The 22,577-nt window shown below is 40.5% G+C and overlaps 1 protein-coding gene across 2 annotated transcripts in view; it reads right to left on the bottom strand.

Moving 5' to 3' along the window:
* Tbc1d19 (TBC1 domain family member 19) overlaps nt 1-22,577 on the bottom strand; it is a 104,635-nt gene that overhangs the window by 11,821 nt on the left and 70,237 nt on the right. For both annotated transcript variants that reach the window (XM_021162116.3, XM_029477606.2), the window contains 3 exons: nt 15,281-15,313; nt 11,536-11,645; nt 8,960-9,051 (listed from right to left, as the gene is read on the bottom strand). In XM_021162116.3, the coding sequence (XP_021017775.2) occupies nt 8,960-9,051; nt 11,536-11,645; nt 15,281-15,313 (235 nt within the window). The remainder of the gene's footprint in view (nt 1-8,959; nt 9,052-11,535; nt 11,646-15,280; nt 15,314-22,577) is intronic.

Here is a 22,577-nt window from a genome sequence, read left to right as displayed (position 1 = left end):
CATATGCCCCCTGAGTGAAGGGGATTGATAAAGACATCCCATTAGGGCTGAGTGCTCCAAGGTCTCTCTCTCACAGTTCAGTTGTGGATCTCTGGGTTAATTGCCATCTACTGTAAGAACCAGCTTCTCTGGTGAGAGATGAGGGCTGCCCTGATGTATGGAGATATCAATAGATCATTAGGAGTCATTTAGCTGCTATGTTCATTTAATAGAATATTAGTAATACGTTTTTTCTAGGGACCATTACCTATTTAGTCTCTGCTTCTTGAACTTGTTAGCAATTTCAGGCATGGATTGCATTTCATGAACTAGGCCTTAAGTCCAATAAAAAGGGGTTACTTAGTACCCATAACATTTGTGCCGCTCCGGTACCAGTGGGTAGGGTATATTTTTCAGGTAAGTTGCTATTGTAGTTCTCAGGGTTTGTAGCTGGCAAGACTTAATCATTTGTGCATAACCCTTCCAGCAGTTTGTATACCTGTCAGTCAGTAGGAATAAAGCCTCTAGCGGAGTACAAGCTCAAGTTCTCTATGAACGTAACAGTTCTAATATAACTGATGGTCACATAGCAAGTCATGAAAGAAATTGAACGTTTTAAATTGACTGATACGAGATGATGACTGTCTTCGTCAGGGTTTCTATTTCTGGACAAAACATTATGACCAAGGAGTAAGTTGGGGAGGAAAGGGTTTATTCAGCTTACACTTCCACATTGCTGATCATCACTTAAGGAAGTCAGGACTGGAACTCAAGCAGGTCAGGAAGCAGGAGCTGATGCAGAAGCCATGGAGGGATGTTCCTTACTGGCTTGCTTCCCCTGGCTTGCTTCCCCTGGCTTGCTCAGCCTGCTCTCTTATAGAACTCAAGACTACCAGCCAGGGATGGCACAACCCACAAGGGGCCTCCCCACTTGATCACTGAGAAAATGCCACACAGCTGGATCTCATGGAGGCATTTCCTCAACTGAAGCTCCTTTCTCTGTGATAACTCCAGCTGTGTCAAGTTGACACACAAAACCAACCAGTACAATAACATACCAAACTTTATTGAATGGAGGTAAAATTGACTTTGAGAGAAATTTGTAACATTAATACTTGTATCAAGAAAGATAAGGGTATCTTAAATAGGAGCAAAATAAACATAAAGTATAAATGAAGAAAGAAGCTCTTCCGGTCAGAAAAGCACAGGGGTAGCTAGGGCGCAGGGTCGGCTGACACTCGCCAGCTACCCACAACACCCGCCACAGGATCTTAAGACTTCTGGTGAGTGGAACACAGCTTCTGCTCCAATCTAATTGCGCGCGGGACCTGAGACTGCATTAGTTAGGGAAGCAGAAACCGGCCTGAGTAGGGCCACAGGCCTCATCCGGCCGGATCAGCACCGGGGTAGCTAGAGCGCAGGGTCGGCTGACACCCGCCAGCTACCCACGACCCCCGCCACAGGATTTTGAGACTGCTGGTGAGTGGAACACAGCTTCTGCTCCAGTCCAATCACGCGGGACCTGAGACTGCTCTGGTTGGGGAGGGAGAAATCCGGTCTACATAGGGCCACAAGCCTCTTCCGGTCAGAAAAGCACCGGGGTAGCAAGGGCGCAGGGTCGGCTGACACTCGCCAGCTACCAACAACACCCGCCACAGGATCTTAAGACTTCTGGAGAGTGGAACACAGCTTCTGCTCCAATCCAATTGCACGCGGGACCTGAGACTGCATTAGTTAGGGAAGCAGAAAACCGGCCTGAGTAGGACCACAGGCCTCTTCCGGCTGGACCAGCAACGGGGTACTGCCAGCTACCCACGACCCCCGCCACAGGATTTTGAGACTGCTGGTGAGTGGAACACAGCTTCTGCTCCAATCTTTAAACAGTGACAACAACAACAACTAACCCCAGAGATTACCAGATGGCGAAAGGTAAACGTAATAATCTTACTAACAGAAACCAAGACCACTCACCATCATCAGAACCCAGCACTCCCACTTCGCCCAGTCCAGGGCACCCCAACACACCGGAAAAGCTAGACACGGATCTAAAAGCATATCTCCTGATGATGGTAGAGGACTTCAAGAAGGACTTTAATAACACACTTAAAGAAATACAAAGGAACACTGGTAAACAGGTAGAAGACAATAAAGAGGAAACACAAAAATCCCTTAAAGAATTGCAGGAGAACACTGCTAAAGAGTTACACATCCTTAAAGAAAAACAGGATAACCTAATCAAACAGGTAGAAGTCCTTAATGAAAAACAGGAAAACACATCCAAACAGATGATGGAAATGAACAAAACCATACTAGACCTAAAAAGGGAAGTAGACACAATAAAGAAAACCCAAAATGAGGCAACACTGGAGATAGAAACCCTAGGAAAGAAATCTGGAACCATAGATACCAGCATCAGCAACAGAATACAAGAGATGGAAGAGAGAATCTCAGGTGCAGAAGATTCCATAGAGAACATCGGCACAACAATCAAGGAAAATGTAAAATGCAAAAAGATCCTAACTCAAAACATCCAAGAAATACAGGACACAATGAGAAGACCAAACCTACGGATAATAGGAGTGGATGAGAATGAAGATTTTCAACTCAAAGGACCAGCAAACATCTTCAACAAAATTATAGAAGAAAACTTCCCAAATCTAAAGAAAGAGATGCCCATGAACATACAAGAAGCCTACAGAACTCCAAATAGACTGGACCAGAAAAGAAATACCTCCCGACACATAATAATCAGAACAACAAATGCTCTAAATAAAGATAGAATACTAAAAGCAGTAAGAGAAAAAGGCCAAGTAACATATAAAGGCAAGCCTATCAGAATTACACCAGATTTTTCATCAGAGACTATGAAAGCCAGAAGATCCTGGACGGATGTTATACAGACACTAAAAGAACACAAATTCCAGCCCAGGCTACTATACCCAGCCAAACTCTCAATTAACATAGATGGAGAAACCAAAGTATTCCACGACAAAACCAAATTCACACATTATCTCTCCACGAATCCAGCCCTTCAAAGGATAATAACAGAAAAAAACCAATACAAGGACAGGAACCACGCCCTAGAAAAAACAAGAAGGTAATCCCTCAACAAACCTAAAAGAAGACAGCCACAAGAACAGAATGCCAACTTTAACAACAAAAATAACAGGAAACAACAATTACTTTTCCTTAATATCTCTTAATATCAATGGACTCAACTCCCCAATAAAAAGACATAGACTAACAAACTGGCTACACAAACAAGACCCAACATTTTGCTGCTTACAGGAAACTCATCTCAGAGAAAAAGATAGACACTACCTCAGAATGAAAGGCTGGAAAACAATTTTCCAAGCAAATGGTAGGAAGAAACAAGCTGGAGTAGCCATTCTAATATCTGATAAGATTGACTTCCAACCCAAAGTCATTAAAAAAGACAGGGAGGGACACTTCATACTCATCAAGGTAAAATCCTCCAAGAGGAACTATCAATCCTGAATATCTATGCTCCAAATACAAAGGCAGCCACATTCATTAAAGAAACTTTAGTAAATCTCAAAGCACACATTGCACCTCATACAATAATAGTGGGAGACTTCAACACACCACTTTCACCAATGGACAGATCATGGAAACAGAAACTAAACAGGGACACAGAGAAACTAAGAGAAATTATGAATCAAATGGATCTGGCAGATATCTACAGAACATTCTATCCTAAAACAAAAGGATATACCTTCTTCTCAGCACCTCATGGTACCTTCTCCAAAATTGACCACATAATTGGTCACAAAACAGGCCTCAACAGATACAAAAATATTGAAATTGTCCCATGCATCCTATCAGATCACCATGGACTAAGGCTGATCTTCAATAACAAAATAAATAATAGAAAGCCAACCTTCACGTGGAAACTGAACAACACTCTTCTCAATGATACCTTGGTCAAGGAAGGAATAAAGAAAGAAATTAAGGACTTTTTAGAGTTCAATGAAAATGAAGCCACAACATACCCAAACTTATGGGACGCAATGAAAGCATTTCTAAGACGAAAACTCATAGCTCTGAGTGCCTCCAAAAGGAAACTAGAGAGAGCACACATTAGCAGCTTGACAACATACCTAAAAGCACTAGAACAAAAGGAAGCAAATTCACCCAAGAGGAGTAGACGGCAGGAAATGATCAAACTCAGGGGCGAAATCAACCAAGTGGAAACAAGAAAAACTATTCAAAGAATCAACCAATCAAGGAGCTGGTTCTTTGAGAAAATCAACAAGATAGATAAACCCTTAGCCAGACTCACTAGAGGGCACAGGGAAAGCATCCTAATTAACAAAATCAGAAATGAAAAAGGAGACATAACAACAGATCCTGAAGACATCCAAAACACCATCAGATCCTTCTACCAAAGGCTATACTCAACAAAACTGGAGAACCTGGATGAAATGGAGAAGTTCCTAGACAGATACCTGGTACCAAAGTTGAATCAAGATCAGGTTAATGATCTAAACAGCCCTATATCCCCCAAAGAAATAGAAGCAGTCATTAATAGTCTCCCAACTAAAAAAAGCCCAGGACCAGATGGGTTTAGTGCAGAGTTCTATCAGACCTTCGAAGAAGATCTAATCCCAGTTCTTCACAAACTATTCCACAAAATAGAAACAGAAGGTACTCTACCCAACTCATTCTATGAAGCCACAATTACTCTGATACCTAAACCACAAAAAGACCCAACAAAGATAGAAAACTTCAGACCAATATCCCTTATGAATATTGATGCAAAAATCCTCAATAAAGTTCTTGCTAACCGAATCCAAGAACACATCAAAACAATCATCCATCCTGACCAAGTAGGTTTCATCCCAGAGATGCAGGGATGGTTCAATATACGGAAATCCATCAACGTAATCCAGTATATAAACAAACTCAAAGAGAAAAACCACAAGGTCATCTCGTTAGATGCGGAAAAAGCATTTGACAAGATCCAACACCCATTCATGATAAAAGTCTTGGAACGATCAGGAATTCAAGGCCCATACCTAAATATGATAAAAGCAATCTACAGCAAACCAGTAGCCAACATCAAAGTAAATAGTGAGAAGCTTGAAGCAATCCCTCTAAAATCAGGGACTAGACAAGGCTGTCCACTTTCTCCATACCTATTCAACATTGTACTTGAAGTCCTAGCCAGAGCAATTCGACAACAAAAGGAGATCAAAGGGATACAAATTGGAAAAGATGAAGTCAAAATATCACTTTTTGCAGATGATATGATAGTATATATAAGTGACCCTAAAAATTCTACCAGAGAACTCCTAAGCCTGATAAACAGCTTCGGTGAAGTAGTTGGATATAAAATTAACTCAAACAAACCAATGGCCTTTCTCTACACAAAGAATAAACAGGCTGAGAAAGAAATTAGGGAAACAACACCCTTGTCAATAGTCACAAATAATATAAAATATCTTGGCGTGACTCTAACTAAGGAAGTGAAAGATCAGTATAATAAAAACTTCAAGTCTCTGAAGAAAGAAATTATAGAAGATCTCAGAAGATGGAAAGATCTCCCATGCTCATGGATTGGCAGGATCAACATTGTAAAAATGGCTATCTTGCCAAAAGCAATCTACAGATTCAATGCAATCCCCATCAAAATTCCAACTCAATTCTTCAACGAATTAGAAAGTGCAATCTGCAAATTCATCTGGAATAACAAAAAACCTAGGATAGCAAAAACTCTTCTCAAGGATAAAAGAACCTCTGGTGGAATCACCATGCCGGACCTAAAGCTCTACTACAGAGCAATTGTGATAAAAACTGCATGGTACTGGTATAGTGACAGACAAATAGACCAATGGAATAGAATTGAAGACCCAGAAATGAACCCACACACCTACGGTCACTTGATCTTCGACAAGGGAGCTAAAAACATCCAGTGGAAGAAAGACAGCATTTTCAACAAATGGTGCTGGCACCACTGGTTGTTAACATGTAGAAGAATGCGAATCGATCCATTCCTATCTCCTTGTACTAAGGTCAAGTCTAAGTGGATCAAGGAACTTCACATAAAACCAGAGACACTGAAACTTATAGAGGAGAAAGTGGGGAAAAGCCTTGAAGATATGGGCACAGGGGAAAAATTCCTGAATAGAACAGTAATGGCTTGTGCTGTAAGATCGAGAATTGACAAGTGGGACCTCATGAAACTACAAAGCTTCTGCAAGGCTAAAGACACCATCAATAAGACAAAAAAACCACCAACAGATTGGGAAAGGATCTTCACCTATCCTAAATCAGATAAGGGACTAATATCCAATATATATAGAGAACTCAAGAAGGTGGACTCCAGAAAGTCAAATAACCCCATTAAAAAATGGGGCTCAGAACTGAACAAAGAATTCTCACCTGAGGAATACCGAATGGCAGAGAAGCACCTGAAAAAATGTTCAACATCCTTAATCACCAGGGAAATACAAATCAAAACAACCCTGAGATTCCACCTCACACCAGTCAGAATGGCTAAGATCAAAAATTCATGTGACAGCAGATGCTGGCGAGGATGTGGAGAAAGAGGAACACTCCTCCATTGTTGGTGGGATTGCAAGCTTGTACAACCACTCTGGAAATCAGTCTGGCGGTTCCTCAGAAAATTGGACATAGAACTACCGGAGGATCCAGCAATACCTCTCCTGGGCATATATCCAGAAGATGTCCCAACCGGTAAAAAGGACACATGCTCCACTATGTTCATAGCAGCCCTATTTATAATAACCAGAAGCTGGAAAGAACCCAGATGTCCCTCAACAGAGGAATGGATACAGAAATTATGGTACATTTACACAATGGAGTACTACTCAGCTATTAAAAAGAATGAATTTATGAAATTCCTAGCCAAATGGATGGACCTGGAGGGCATCATCTTGAGTGAAGTAACACAATCACAAAAGAACTCACACAATATGTATTCACTGATAAGTAGTAGATATTAGCCCAAAACTTAGGATACCCAAAATATAAGATACAATTTGCTAAACGCATGAAACTCAAGAAGAATGAAGACCAAAGTGTGGACACTGTGCACCTTCTTAGAATTGGGAACAAAACACCCAGGGAAGGAGTTACAGAGACAAAGTTCGTAGCTGTGATTAAAGGATGGACCATTTAGAGACTGCCGTATCCAGGGATCCATCCCATAATCAGCTTCTAAACGCTGACACCATTGCATACACTAGCAAGATTTTGCTGAAAGGACCCAAATATAGCTGTCTCTTGTGAGACGATGCCGGGGCCTAGCAAACACAGGAGTGGATGTTCACAGTCAGCTATTGGATGTATCACAGGGCTCCCAATGGAGAAGCTAGAGAAAGTACCCAAGGAGCTAAAGGGATCTGCAACCCTATTGTTGGAACAACATGATGTACTAACCAGAACCCTGGAGCTCTGATGACCTAGTCGGCCATCAATGGAAAGAGAGGCCCATTGGACTTGCAAACTTTATATGCCCCAATATAGGGGAATGCCAGGGCCAAAAGAATGGGAATGGGTGGATAGGGAAGTGGGGGGCGCTATGGGGGACTTTTGGGATAGCATTGGAAATGTAATTGAGGAAAATATGTAATAAAATATTAAAAATTAAAAAAAAAGAAATATGAAGAAAAAAAATGAAGAAAGAATAAAAGAGCATAAATCAATGTAGTCGATACCGTAAAACAAGAGAAATTTCAACAGACCATAAAGCCCACTCTTTCAAAGATGGCAAAAGTTAATACATCTCTAGGCAGAATAATCAACAAAAAGAGGAAGGGCAGGCACTGTGCCCTTTAATGAGGCTACAAAGAAAAGAGTATCAATTCGGAATTATCAAATGAGAATATGAACTAATTTTAAAAATAACATATGGAATCTTTCTCAAACCCAATGGGCGTCAGAGAAAGGATATAGAGCATCCCCATCCTTCCCTTCCACGTCTGTATCTGCTCTATAATCACTGAATCTGCAACAATTCCGTACCTTGGGAATTATCCTCATTATAAGGAAAGGAAATTGAGTTATCACGATTTAAGCATAAAGAATTTGCAGCATAAATAATGTTACCTGATGGCCCAGCTTCACAGAAGTGGCACTTGCAGCTGGGTTACACTGACACCCACTCAGGAAGGATCTGTGTAGATTTAAGTGTGACGAAGACAAATACCACACTTGGTTGCCGTAACTCCCACCTCCCATGGCCTCAAAGAGTTAGTGCTCATTTTCCACACAGACCTTCCTTAACAGTGTTTGTATGTGTGTGTGTGTGTGTGTGGGGGGGTGCTTAAAGAAACAGGAGCAAAACACTAATCTAGAAAATACTATTTAAAAGGAGTCAGAAGCACTCAGTAAGGTCAGAGCTAATCCATACATTCGCCTGTGGCTCACACTGAGATCAGGGAAGCAAATCCAACCTCTGTAAGGAGAAACCCAGGACAACTGCTGGGAGGAGTTCGCTCAGCCTCCCTTTTGTGACAACAGCAAGCCTTAACCTTAGGTACTTCATACATTGTAATCTGATACATTGACTTAATTTTGGTATTATATTTCCCAGGCTGTACTGTTTCCATTATAAATGGAAATTGGGTGAATTTGGTGATCCTTATGTCATACATAAGAATCAGCACCTATGAATACAACTTCTGTCTAATGGGATGCTAGTCATTCTAAGCACATTTTGTTTTCAGTGCTGGAAACTGAACCCAGAGGCCCACACATGTAGGACAAGTGCTTTCCCACCAAGCTACATCCCTGGGCCTCTACTATGAACCTTTCATTTGTGTGCATGTGGGGGGCAGGGAGGACACAATAGAGTTCTACTTAAGATGGTCGCTCTGAGGGGAGAACTGTTGCCTCTCTTCCTTGAGGACATAGTGTGTCTGTGAGTGATGGAAAAACCGCCTCCTGTGTTTCCAGCACTGTCAAGATGCAGTAGGACAATGAAAATACTCACGGTTGAGCTCCGATTTCTCGCAGATGATAAAAGAGTTGGGGAAGATACGTTTGAAGAAGAGTTTCAAACAGCAAACAGAGTGACACAATGCCCTGCAGCCAACAATGAGTCAGAAGAACACAGTTTAGTCTTTAAATATGAAGTATGGCAACACATCATTCAAAGAGACAATGCATACAAATATTCTTTATGAATAAAAAGACAGAAGAAACCAGTGGATCCAAAGGCCAACATAAATATCCTTTATAAAAACCCTGCCATTTTGTGAGCCACATACGGCCGCGTAGGTGTGGCAAACTTCATTTTCTCTGGATGTGTTCCAGGTTCCAGGCATTTCCTGGTGCCTTGGCCATCCCTGTCTCTCCCCATGTGTGTCTCTTTGGTGTGCCTACAGTCTCACCCTTTGGGAAAACATTTCCTGCTTTTCTCACTTTCTTTGAATCACATCAAGAAGTTATCAAACAAAACTATCTCATTACTCAGAATACACATTTTTTTTTGTTTACCAAATCTACTTTTTAAAGAGGAGTATTATTTGTAAAGTACAAATAAATAATTTTAAGCAAGTATTTTTTTTCAAGTGTGCTTATTCCTCAGCAATCCCGAGTAAAGTCTTTCTGAGGCTCAGTGTTCCCCGGGTTGTCCTTGATAAGGAAGTTTTCATGTTCTTTTGGAGTTTCTAAGCTGTCATGGTTTTCAATGGTTTGAGTCTGGCTGTAAGCCTGAGAAGATGAGCTTCTGTCAATCCCCAGTGAAGGAAGGGGCAGGGCTGCATGGTGTGGCTGGGTATTTATTATCCACAGAGTCTGTTTTTCAAAACTCTGAGGCATAAGATGTGTATGTGAGTCTGTATGTGCATGTTTCTGTGTGCTTGAGTGTATGCATGTGTGGTGTGCATGTGAATGTGTGTATGTGAATGTGTGTATGTGAATGTGGAGGAGATGTGTATGGGGTTATGAGAATGTGATCCTGACAGTGATATTAGAAAAGAAAATTATTAATATTATCTTTCTGTTTATTCTAGATTAAATAGGAATGGAAAATAATAGCTAAGTCCAATTCTCTTGGAGAGAGTCTCAAGATGATTTGTTAGCTTATCTGTGACATTCTAGAGTTTTCTTAGTTGCCAACTTTCACTAGCATACAAGAGGGAAAACTGAAGTCAAAGAAAGTGGAGCAGGAACATACAGTTGTAAATGGAAGAATAAAAACCAGCTGTTCAATTTAGTAGGAAGAAGACAGGCTTTACTGAGCAGTTTGGCCGGTCCACCTTTCCTTCCACTGAACAGGTTCTCACAGACAGCTAGGCAGGCTACCCACAGGAAGGCCAAAGAACACCAAAGGGGGAAGCTGACAGAAAAGTAAATGCTGTCTTTGCCAGGGTTCATGGGAAAAAGAAAACAAACAAAAAAAGGGTAAAGAAATAAAAATATATAATAAAACACTATACTGTTGTCAATGTAGGTGTTGAATAAACATAAGGAAAATGTGTGGCAAAATAACATTTAAAACGGTAAAGTGATAATGATAATTATAGCAACAATACTCCCAAGATATAAGATACAATTTGCTAAACGCATGAAATTCAAGAAGAACGAAGACCAAAGTGTGGACACTTTGCCCCTTCTTAGAAATGGGAACAAAACACCCATGGAAGGAGTTACAGAGACAAAATTTGGAGCTGTGACGAAAGGATGGACCATCTAGTGATTGCCATATGCAGGGATCCATCCCATAATCAGCTTCCAAACGCTGACACCATTGCATACACTAGCAAGATTTTGCTGAAAGGACCCTGATATAGCTGTCTCTTGTGAGACTATGCCGGGGCCTAGCAAACACAGAAGTGGATGCTCACAGTCAGCTATTGGATGGATCACACGGCCCCCAATGGAGGAGCTAGAGAAATTACCCAAGGAGCTAAAGGGAACTGCAACCCTATAGGTGGAACAACAATATAAACTAACCAGTACCCCGGAGCTCTTGTCTCTAGCTGCATATGTATCAAAAGATGGCCTACTCGGCCATCACTGCAAAGAAAGGCCCATTGGACTTGCAAACTTTATATGCCCCAGTACAGGGGAACCCCAGGGCCAAAAAGGGGGAGTGGGTGGGTAGGGGATTGGGGGGGTGGGTATGGGGGACTTTTGGGATAGCATTGAAAATGTAAACGAGGAAAATACCTAATAAAAAAATAAGTTAAAAAAAAGAAAAAAAAAAGAAATTAAAAAAAAAAAAAACAAGAAAGTAGCCATGTGCAAAGCACCCACCAGCCCCTGCATCCTCTGTAAACTTCCCTGAAGCAGCACAGAGGACCTCACCAACCTCCCTCCTCAGATGGAGACATCAACAAAGAAGGTAGGCATCTTTGTTAAGGATGAGAATCAAGGCAGCCCCCGCCCCCAACACAAAAAGCTAAAATCTAATTAATAAGAGATGTTTTCCTCTCTACTCCACAAAATATCTAAACATCACTTTGTTCTCTTCCATTGATTCTAGAAACACTTTAAGTAGGAGACTTTTTCTTTAGGGAAAGAACAGTTTAATGTCTGAGTAGATCCAACTGATGAACTTACAGAAGGATGAGAGGAGATGGAGTGGAGTCTGAAGAAAAAGCGGACGTACATCTCACGGAATATCTGATACAATTTGTAAGGTTCATGATACAGAAAACACAGTGGTGCAACTGCAAGAGAACAAAATTGGTGACACTGCAGGACTCAGACATTGCGAGTACACTCATGAAAGGCAAAGGGCGAGACAAGAAGGACAGCACTCATAGCCACAGCAAGGCTTTGCTGTCATGCTTCACTGTGTTTTAAGGTTGAAAGGGAGAAATGTGCACATGTGTGAGTTCAAACAACTGTCAAATGTTATAGATGCACACGTTATAAACAACCGGTTAGAATACTAGCTCCTCAGTTAACTGAGAATGAACTGATAGTATATGCATATGGATATGTATGCACACAAGACTCAAAGAGCCACAAGAACTACCTCAAACATCTTTTAAAGAGTGAAGTAACAAGGAAACAACAACCAGGCGACCTTCCTCTTTTCTGAGGCACGGTGGCATAGCCAAGCTCACCCTAACCCTGTGACCTCCTCAGCCTCCCAAATGAAGTTCCTCATTCTTTTTAATCATCATCATAACACCCTATTCATTAGAATAATACTGTAATCTGAGATTGGCAAATGGAGAAACTGAGGTATTTATCCACAGGTACATTGTAGATCATGTTTTTACCTAGCACACCACCTTTCTATTCACGTACCTTCAGAGGTTGTCAGAAATGAAGACCCCACCCCACAGCACATCTGTAAGGTGACATGTTACACTTTTCACTAAATCGGAGCTTCTGTAAAATATGTAATTTTTCTGCACCATTGTTGTTGGAGCATAGGAAGAAAATTTATTTTTGTAGTGATTGTGTATTCATGAATCTTACTAAATTCATTTATCAGTCCTCATAGACTATCTGATTATTCTTTTGGATTTTCTATGCACATAAACACAGTATCTGATAACAATAAAAGTTTTATTTTGTTTTTCTAGTATTTATTTCCTTATTTATCTTACTTTATTTCATTGGCTATGACTTTCAAAGGATTATACCATATAAACATTACTAAGAGAGCATCTTTATCTGTTTCTTAGAGACAAAACTTTTAATACTGCTAAGTATGATATTTACTAACAATCGGATATTATCTATCAGAATAAACCCATTTCCTTCTTAGTTCTTACTGCAAATATTTTCCTACTTATTAGTATAAATTATTCATACTGAGTTTTGTGACATTTTTGTACACATATATAATACACCTTGTCATATTCACCCCCAGTTATCTTCTGGCTTCTTTATGCGGTGGACAGTGGTAACTGCGCATGCTCATGACTCTTGAAAGGATGGAGCTAAGTGACAGCTGAATGCTCAGCCATGAATGGGTATGTTTCACCCCTGAATGGGATACCTGTGTTACCACCTCCAAGTGTCTGGAACCGTTGTATAGGAATGGGGAAAAGAATGTAAGAGCTGGGGGGAGCAGGAGTCAGTGGAAAAATAAAAGTCATGGCCCACCGACTTCCTGACATCACACAGCCATTGCACTCTTCAGTGTACAGTGACCATGAACGCCTACACAGATATGCACAAGAGCAATATCTGGTCATACAATGGGGAGGATCTCATTGGGTGCCAACCCTCCCTGAAGATTTATATTCCGTCAATGGTTGTAGAGGGGATAGGGAGATGAACATTTGCTAGTGAAGATAAGTGAACAGAGGAATTTATTGTAAAACACACTAAGGGTGGAGGGCTGATACAAGGGGGCAGAAAAAGGAGTGGGACTAGGGTGCATGATGTAAAACTCACAAAGAATCAATGAAAAGGAAAAAAGTAGTCACCATCAGATTGTAGAGAGCGTCCACCAGCCTTAGACATAGCCTATACGTTTGGAGGTTTCCTTGGGGTTCCTTTGGCCAATGCTTCAACAAGATGTAACCTATTCCTGCACTGGAGGGTTTACTTGGGGGCACAAAATGTCTAGTTGGGACATTGTCTCCCCTACTATTTGGTGACTTCATTTAGATTATTTTCATTCATATATGCATATATAGTCAAATGTATATTATATATTATATGTATCAAAAGCATATAAAATTTAATATAACTTAAATATTAAATGTTTATATATTAATTTATTACATACAGATATATTAAATATACATATTTTATGTATGTATATTTCATAAATCTTCTATAGAAGTATTCATATAGTTTTCAAGTGGCCCTCCCCATATTCCCTGCTTTATACTTCTCTCCCATGCCCCTCCCTATTTAATCCTCCTATTCTAGTCTCCCTTTGATGCTCCATAACATTGTATTCTAGTTTCCATTTCTGGGAGTCTCTCCTCTACCCTAGCCCCTTACAGGTACCTAAGCTCTGAGGTTATTTGTATTGTAGCACACATATTGAAGGCTTAAAATCTAATGTCCACACATAAGAGAAAACATACAAGATTTGTACTTTTGTGTCTAGGTTATTTATTTCATGGAGAATAAAATGGATGCTTTGTCCATTTACTTGCTATTTTCACAATTACATTTTTCTCTTGTATATATGCACTACATTTTTATTATCTATTCACCAGTCAAAGTACATACAACCTGTTTCCAAGTTCAGGCTACTGTGACTATAGCAGCAATGGACACGATGAGCAGTGCATTTCGCTGAGGTAGGACAGAATCCGCTGATCGTGGATAGACTGACTCAAGAGCGGTATAGCTGGATCTTAGTTACTTAGTTTTGTACCCCGTTTTTCGTTTTTGTTTTCCAAGACAGGGTTTCTCTGTGTAGCCTTGGCTATCCTGCAATTCACTCTGTAGACCAGGCTGGCCTCGAACTCAGAAATCCACCTGCCTCTGCCTCCCAAGTGCGGGGATTAAAGGCATGTGCCACCACCACCCAGCTTGTACACCATTTTTAAATGGATTATTTGTACTGCTGATGTTCAGGTTTTTTAGTTCTGTATATATTTTAGATACCATCTCTCTATCTGATGTATAATTACTAAATATCTTTTCCCACTCTGTAGGCTGCGTCTTTGCCATACAGGAGCATCTCAGCTTCATGAGTTCCCATTAACTAACTGTTGGCTTTAGTGCTGTGCTAGTGGGGTCCTGGTCAGAGTGTCCTTTCTGTGCCAGTGAGTTCAACTCTATTCTCCCCTCTCTCTTCTATCAGATTCAGGCTATCTAGTCTTATGCTGAGGTCCTTAATGCATATGAAGTTGAATTTTGTGCAGGGTGATAAGTACTGATCGGTTTTCTTTCTTCTGCATGCAGCCATCCCATCTGATGAGCTCCAGTTGTTGAAGATGCTGTATTTTCTCCAGCATTTTTTGCTTCTTTGTCAAAAAGAAAAACAAAAGCCAGGCATCCACAAGCATGTGAGCTTATGTCTCAGGCTCCTGTTTGATTCCATTAGCATTGGTTAATATGCCTGGTTTTGTGCTGGTTCCCTGACGTTTTATTACTATAGTAAAGCTAAATGTTAACGTGTTCTCATCCCATTAGGTTTGACGGCAAAGCTCATCGCAACCTTCACAGTGTGCTTTAATCCTCATCTGCTGGGAAAGCATTATCTGAACAATTGTCATCTTTATTTTGAATTTTCTTAAATAGACATATAAAAATACTAAATTTAATGGTTTACATGTATAGAATTCATTATATAAATGGTGAGATTATGAGCATTCCCACTATGCTGAAATTTCCCAAACGTAACAAAACTGATGACTATATCAGGCCAACTTACCATACATGGAAAACCCATGGAAAGGGATGACACCTGAAACGTAAACAGAGCATCAGTCACACACTGCTGCTTCATGCACGAGTTAAAGAATCAAAACTGCAAATGCACAGGTTTCTACTTTCTGCTTTGACTTTGTCTGAAATGTCAGAAAGACAGTGTTGGTAACCAACAACAGTTGTTTTAATACTCTTAGAAAAGTAAACTAGACAATTTCAAACTCTGAGACTGAGTAAGCAAAGAGTTAGTCATGAGGCAACTGTGGAAAACTACCATTGTGCCTCCGTCCAAGGTGAGAGTTAGAAAGGAGAGAGCTGACATTCTGCTCCTGTGAGTCCAGGTATAGTCAGATTGCAGCTATGTGCATGAGCATCCTTGACTGCAGCTAGGTTGTTCCCACTGTGTCAGAAACTAAGTAAGTCGTTATCCCTTCCTGACTGTGACTCATGTACTAGCAAGGAGTCAACTTATTATTAGCCTCAAATGCCCAGGTTTAAGGTTTAACTGTAATAGCAATGCATTATGTATGATTTGGACCTTTTCCTCTGTGGGCTTCTCAATAGAATCATGGGAAGGAATGCCCTATAAAGGCCACGGTAGGGTTTACCAGGATTTGTAAGGAGCAAAAAGATAACCTTATTCCCATGAGTAAATGTACCACACACCTCATAAATATTTACAATACATTTAAAAAAAATCAACAGGGCAACACCCAATGGTCTGTCCAGTCCCCTTGCCCTGCATAGCACCCTCCCCCAACACACACATACACAGGTTTGGATCAGCCTGCTCAAATCTCTTTGGGTTGTACTATCATTTTGCTTTGCTTTCTGCTACACTATCTGTGTCTCTCAGCTCAGTTGTTTCTTTTGAAAAGACTAGATTGAAGAGAAATCTACTCCTGATGAGACATTCAAATTCATTTTCTACTGTGATGGCAGAGCAGTAGAAACTAATATACATGCTTACAAAGAAGGGCATCAAGCTGTAAGGCTGGGCATGGAAGTAAATTTGAGAACTATTGCAATGTCCTTAAACTTTTAGTCCATTCCTCTTAAACAACTACATCCCACACTAGCATCCAGTTTGCCAAGGATCAGTGAGATTTTCAAGGCATTTTTTGTAAACATCACTTTATCTAAAATATCATAACATCAATTTTACTAATAATTATATTCTTGGAGTGATTTAGGAGACATATTGACAGGGCAATAGTATAAATCTATATGGTACAATAATTGGCAAGAACTTTACACAAAGTCCATATCAGTTGCAAAGAAAGACTTAAAGTGTAACTTTAGCACACTAAATATCTTGTTACATTCCATGAAAAGTTGGAATTTATATAGCCTTGGTTCCAAACAGACTACTTGTAATTTATACTACTGAATATTTTGTAGTATTCTAAATTAGTTTATCAATGCACTCTAGAAAAAAAAACCAAAATGTTTTTATTGATGTGATTGCTTATTTTAACGTATAGAAATGCTGCATACTTCTAGCCAATAAGGAGGCACACCTGCACCAGCACCAGCCACCTAGCCTGAGTTCTAAGAACTCACAATTGGATCTCAGTCTAAAGCATGCCCAGCCATAAAGGACATGGGCTGCTCCCAAGGCTTGCTTGTGCTATGCTGGGTCAAACTCCGGCTCCCTGTGATGTCACTTCGTAGTCCCAATTTTGACCATACATATACAACCCTTCTGGAAATGTGCAGAAATGGTTAATTTTGCCCCAGCCCTGTCACAAGTGGGAACCCTCTGAGGTTCTATGAGGTTCTTGATTTGTTCCTCAGAAAAAATGGTCTGGCACAGATCCCCATTTTATTCTCCTCTCAAAGCTGATGACTAAAACCCCTAAGTATTTTCCTCCCTACACAGTCACAGCTAGGACAGTGCATTTAGACAGTTGTTTTTGGACCCGAATAGGGTCTGTGTTCTTATCTGCTACATTTCTTCTTTGTGAACTATTCCAGTTGGGAGATAATTAATGGGCTTGGATTGTTATCTAATGTGCTTGCTAGTCTCCCTGATACATACTATCTATGTTCTCATTCAAGGCAATATAAAAATGGTGACAGAGAAAGGGTGAGGATAGTAACTGTCCCTAGGTTTCAGTGCATGGCCCAGTGCCCTGCTGCAGTCAGTGAAGGCCATGACTGGTGACAGCATACTTGCTTGGCCAATCTAGTTTTGTCACTTAGGAGCTTTTTGTGCCTTTCAGTAAGTTTCTTAACTTCTGCAAGCATCATTTCCCTTATCCACAAATCAGAGAACATAATCAAACCTACTTTACATGGTTAAATGAGTTAATAACTATGGCTCAGAATTAAAATGCTTGGGTTTGTAATAAATGTATACAGTTGATATAGGCATTCACAAAATAATGTCAGTATTTCTTTGTTAAAAACAATTCAATAAGAGCATCATCATGGGAGCCCAGTTATTATTGTGAGCTAGTGGGCCAGACCACCCAGAAGTTAGGCAGCAGGGGTCTTAAGTGTCACCTGCTTTAAGTCTAAAGAACTCTTTCTCTGGTGTCTCACCTGAAAGCATGTGGCAGATTTATAATACACTGGGCTACTTTGGCAGCTTCTGGTGCTTATTAAGGTTCTTGTTATCGCTCTTTGGTTAGCCTCTATGCTTTGAAAATGGTCTCTCTTTTAACACCCAACAGGCCCTCCCTCCCCTACACTAGGAGGCTGAGGTCACTGGCATGAACTCTGGCCTGTCTGTTTATTCCTGACTTTTTCTCACTTGCATCCTCAGCAGGAAGACATTTCCGTTCCCCTCTCAGCTCTCTAAATCCTGTTTCCTTAACTTCTCCAGCTGTCAGCAAGATAATTTCACTGTGAGCTAGGAATGGCTGTTATGCTTTTAAAGGAGTATTTACAAAAACGAATAGTAAGATGGAGCAGAGAGACAGTGGCCAGGAAAACAGACTGTTTACCCATTGGCTGGCTGTACAACAAGCCTGCCAATCCCTGCTTTGGAAGCGTGTCCATCAGCTCTCCTTCCTCCCCTTCATGTTTATTACCCCACAAGTATCTCCTGAACATCTAGGATATGCTGGATGTTATTCTAAGGACTGCAACTGGCCGGTTGTTATGGAAAAATCATAAAATACGTTTCTACATTCAGACAGTGATAAATGCTATCAAGAAAAATAGCAGGCTAAAGAGGGATGAGGGGCACAGTCAGGCCAGGCAAAGGGAGAAGAAGGCAGAGGCTGGATGCTCTGGCAGCCAACCGATGGCTGTGAGGAGAAAAGTTCACTGTGCACAGCTAGTGAAGGAGGAGGGCCGGGATCTGTTCTTCTATTGTGGAGCACAGAAGCACAGTGACCTTCTAAGTTTTGTGTCTTTAGTTTCTATGGAAACCTTTCAACCAAAGATTTTATATATAACCCTCCCACTCCTATATATGCCCTCATCACACATCACTAAAAATCTATTTTTCTCAGATCTTACATATCCACTAAGTAGATGTAAAATTCCTTCTTTTGAAGCCAGGCTCCATTTTTTTTTTTTTTTTTTGGAAAAAAAAATCAACTTTCTACACTCCTTCCCTTTACTTTCCCAGACATCTTTACATGTAGTATATTTTCTGCCTATGCAGTCTTAACTTCTGATAGCCAAATCGGGGGTTTCTCTGCCCGTGGTGGTTAGATTTGCTTCAGACAACTGAAGGTTCCTCTCAACCTTGACCTTGCCATGGCAATGATGAGCAGGGAGGAGTGAGCTGTTTCCCAAACCTTCTGCTTCTGTGGTTTGTTGTTCTGTGGTTCTTCTGGCCACTCCTAATCTCAGCTAGTTCCAAGACTCTATCATACTTACCTTCACGCTCTCTCTACCAGATTCTTATTATTAACCTTTAATTGAAACTGGGAAATCCCAGCAACCTGCCTCCTTCTGGATGCTGTTTCTAGGATTGCTTAGCACATCCCCTGACATACAGGAAAAGACCCTTTGAACTATTACTGCTTTCTAGTTCTCCTTTGGTTCTGGTTCCTGATATAGAGTGTAGTCTCTTTCTGGTCAACTGGGCTATATCTCCAACATCATTCCTTTTCTCCACCCTACAAACGGGACTCTAATCTTCAATCCTGAAGAGGATGCTTTCCTATTCAACCTTTGAGTGAACAGGGCTTTAGGCAATGATCTTCCCCACTAGCCCTGCCCTTGGCTTACTCCTTCAAAGTTTTTTATTTTTTTAAATACCCTATTATTTTAGAATTTTATATAATGTACTCAGCAACACTCTAGAATTAGCTCCCAGTAGTCCTTGAACTTCTCACCCAAAACAGTTCATCACAGAGCACTCCTGTACTAGCTGACCTACCCTGATTGGATGAGGCATGACTCTCTGTATGCCCAGACAACACTATGCAATCCTGGCTCTGTCACTGCCTATAGATATGGAGGGAGGTAAGTTATTTAACCTATTTATTCTTCCATACTCTCTCAGGCTAAAGACAGTGACCCTAAGCTGAGGTCATTCTTCTTAGTGACCACCCCATATTTCCAGGCCAAATTTCCTAAAGCCAGCTCACAAAGCTTGACAGTTTCAGTCCTGAATATATAGACCCCAGGATGCAGATGTGGTCCCAGGGCCGTTCTCTGTGAAAGCATCAGCAGGCTGGGAAGCAGGTGAGCTTATTGTACTCTAGGGATGGTGGAGGAGACAGAGAATGCAAACCTGGCCTTCCACAAGGTTAGTAGATTCCAGCTCTGACTTACAACTCTTAGTATTTGGATTTATGACAGATGGGTCCTGTGAGGGTGATGGCCTGCCTAGCTTTTCCCTATAGTGTTGCCAACTGGAAGGTGGGATAGCAAAGCAATGTGGGTACTACAGTACAATACTTGACAAGTCAGCAATTAACACAAGACGTTTTCCTTCTCTTATCTCACTGGCCTATTTTTATTTTGTAAAACACAAATTCTTTGAGCATAGGATAGATATTACTTATCCACCCACTAAGATAAGCACTGTGACAAGAATATAATTGTGCTCATTACATGCTTGCGGAAAGAGACACGAAGCCTGCAGAGTCTGCCTCTGCTATTTTTGAACCGTTTATTTAGTTACCTCCATCCAGGGCCTATAATTGGGCACTGGTGAGCTCTTACCTGTGGTTCTACAAAAGCCTTCTAATTTCTGCTCCTCCCTCCAAATGCTCAGCTCACTAAGCAACTTTCCAAATTGCTCATCATCTTCTGAGAACAGTGCTGAGACTATGAGGAAGGCCTACACGGCCACGGGCTTCTTTGCCCATTCATCCACCCCACATGTAGCTCAGCTGGCATGCATCTCTGCTTCCTCTGTTGTCTGATCCTGAGTCCGGAGTCTCTGAGGTACAACACACTCACCATCGGCAGGCTTTCAGATGTCAGTAGCTTTCACTGATAATTCTGTATACAATGCCTCCTATCAGAACCCTACTAAAGGGAGCTATACCCTAAAACCAAAAACAAAACCCTTACCCTAAATCTCTTAACTACACATTTAACTTGATAGAGCACCTGCATTCTTATGCCCCAACCCCTGTATATTTGAAAATAAAATATTTTTTTAAGAACCTGTTTTTGTCTTCCCCTGTTAAGCCGCTACTGAAACATTTCAACCAGTGAGTTGAAATGGACCTATTGTTATTTCCAACTACTACAAATTCTGATGATCTGCTAAGTGAGACAGCTTAATCAAGACAAGGCATTTTTAATAAAGATTACAGAGATTGGGCTAGTGATCTGCATAGCAGCCCAAAGGGCTGTGCACATCAATATCACTCATGCTTACTTACATTTTCATTACATTTTCCTAAGATCTGAAATCATCAACTGTCTACATAAGCAAGGGCCTCATTAACATCATGCATTATCTGCAGAATCCAGCTCAGCATCCTCTATGAGGTGACAGATAATGCAATTACTGTTTGTAAGTACAATGAGGGCCTGTAAATAAAAAACACTAAAGTAAAACCTCACTGTAAGTGTGTGACAAGATATAGCATAGGATGTTCTCCATGATTCAATGTAAAGAACAAGGCTCAGTGAAGTCACAGAGTCATGAATTTGAATTCTTTGTGACTTTGGCTATCAATTTTCTTTGAATTCTTATTTTATGAACTTTTACTGAGTTCCCCTCAAACATAAATGAGTGTTTAGAGTGTACTAGTATAATCAGTATAATCTTTAGTACAACACAGATATTCAATACCCATAGCTATTTAATGCTTTCCAAATGGAAAGTAACACATGTAAGTATGAGCATAAATTCAAGACAAGCCTGACTAAGATGAAAGAGGGCTCCAAAAAGTCTCCATGAAGGACACAGTAAAATCTTGGCAAGGGGGGGGGAAGCAGAGAACCCAAACAAACAGCTCTTGATCTGGCTAAGACTCACAAAGCCCACGGAGTTTAGCATGCTTCACTCTGACCAGGCTGTGCCTCCCCTTCCTCACCATCTTTATAACGCTCATCGGACTCACTTCATCTCGCACCAGATGAAGTGCTTACACCCTTTCACTTGGATTCCTTAGTACAGTTTATTACATTCATTTGTTGAGATAATAAAGTCCTCTGTATTCTCATCTTACATGTAACACATCAGGAAAGACAGAGATTGAGAGAATGGATAAATTAGAGTTTTCATTATCTTTCTAAACTAAAACTTTTAAACTGTGACTTTGATACATTAGCAATTAAAAATTTCCAAACCATTACAATAAAAACAGCATTTAAATGTGAATCCAGAGGTTATATTTAAAATAAAATTTTAATGAGTTTTTCCACTTCTATTTAAATTTATGTTCTAAGTATATATGTGGTTAGGAGCACTTTAAATTTATTTAATTAATATAGATAATAAAAAGTTATCAACTTTATGCTTGCAAAGAGATTTAAAGGAATATATTTTTATTATTGTTTTCAAGAGCCTTCCTTCATTTTGTTATGAGGTTGTTCTGTGTGCTGTAAGATATTAGTAGCATCCATTCCCAAACTGGGATTTGGTCAAGTCTCCAGATAAGGCCAATGAGGTAACACAGTGCTGGTGTCAGTGTCTGTGGCTCTGGGAGAATAGTTGAATGTTGATGTTAAATTTAAACAGTGAGGTGGGAGATGGTGATTTATGAAGCTAGGTAGTAGTGGACTGTATGGGGTGAGACCCCAGGGGTCCCCTGTGCATGTCATACTGAGAAGCCTGGGCATTAAACTTTCCAGCAGCACTAAGGAACTTTAAGAAAAATGGAAATTTTCCGGTTTTCATTTTGGATGTAGAACTGAGAACGACAGAGGCA

The sequence above is a fragment of the Mus caroli genome, unplaced genomic scaffold, assembly GCF_978045245.1.
Source record: "Mus caroli unplaced genomic scaffold, Mus_caroli_1 scaffold_4, whole genome shotgun sequence".
In the NCBI taxonomy this organism is placed as follows: Eukaryota; Metazoa; Chordata; class Mammalia; order Rodentia; family Muridae; genus Mus; species Mus caroli.
This window is presented reverse-complemented; position numbering and strand designations above follow the sequence as displayed.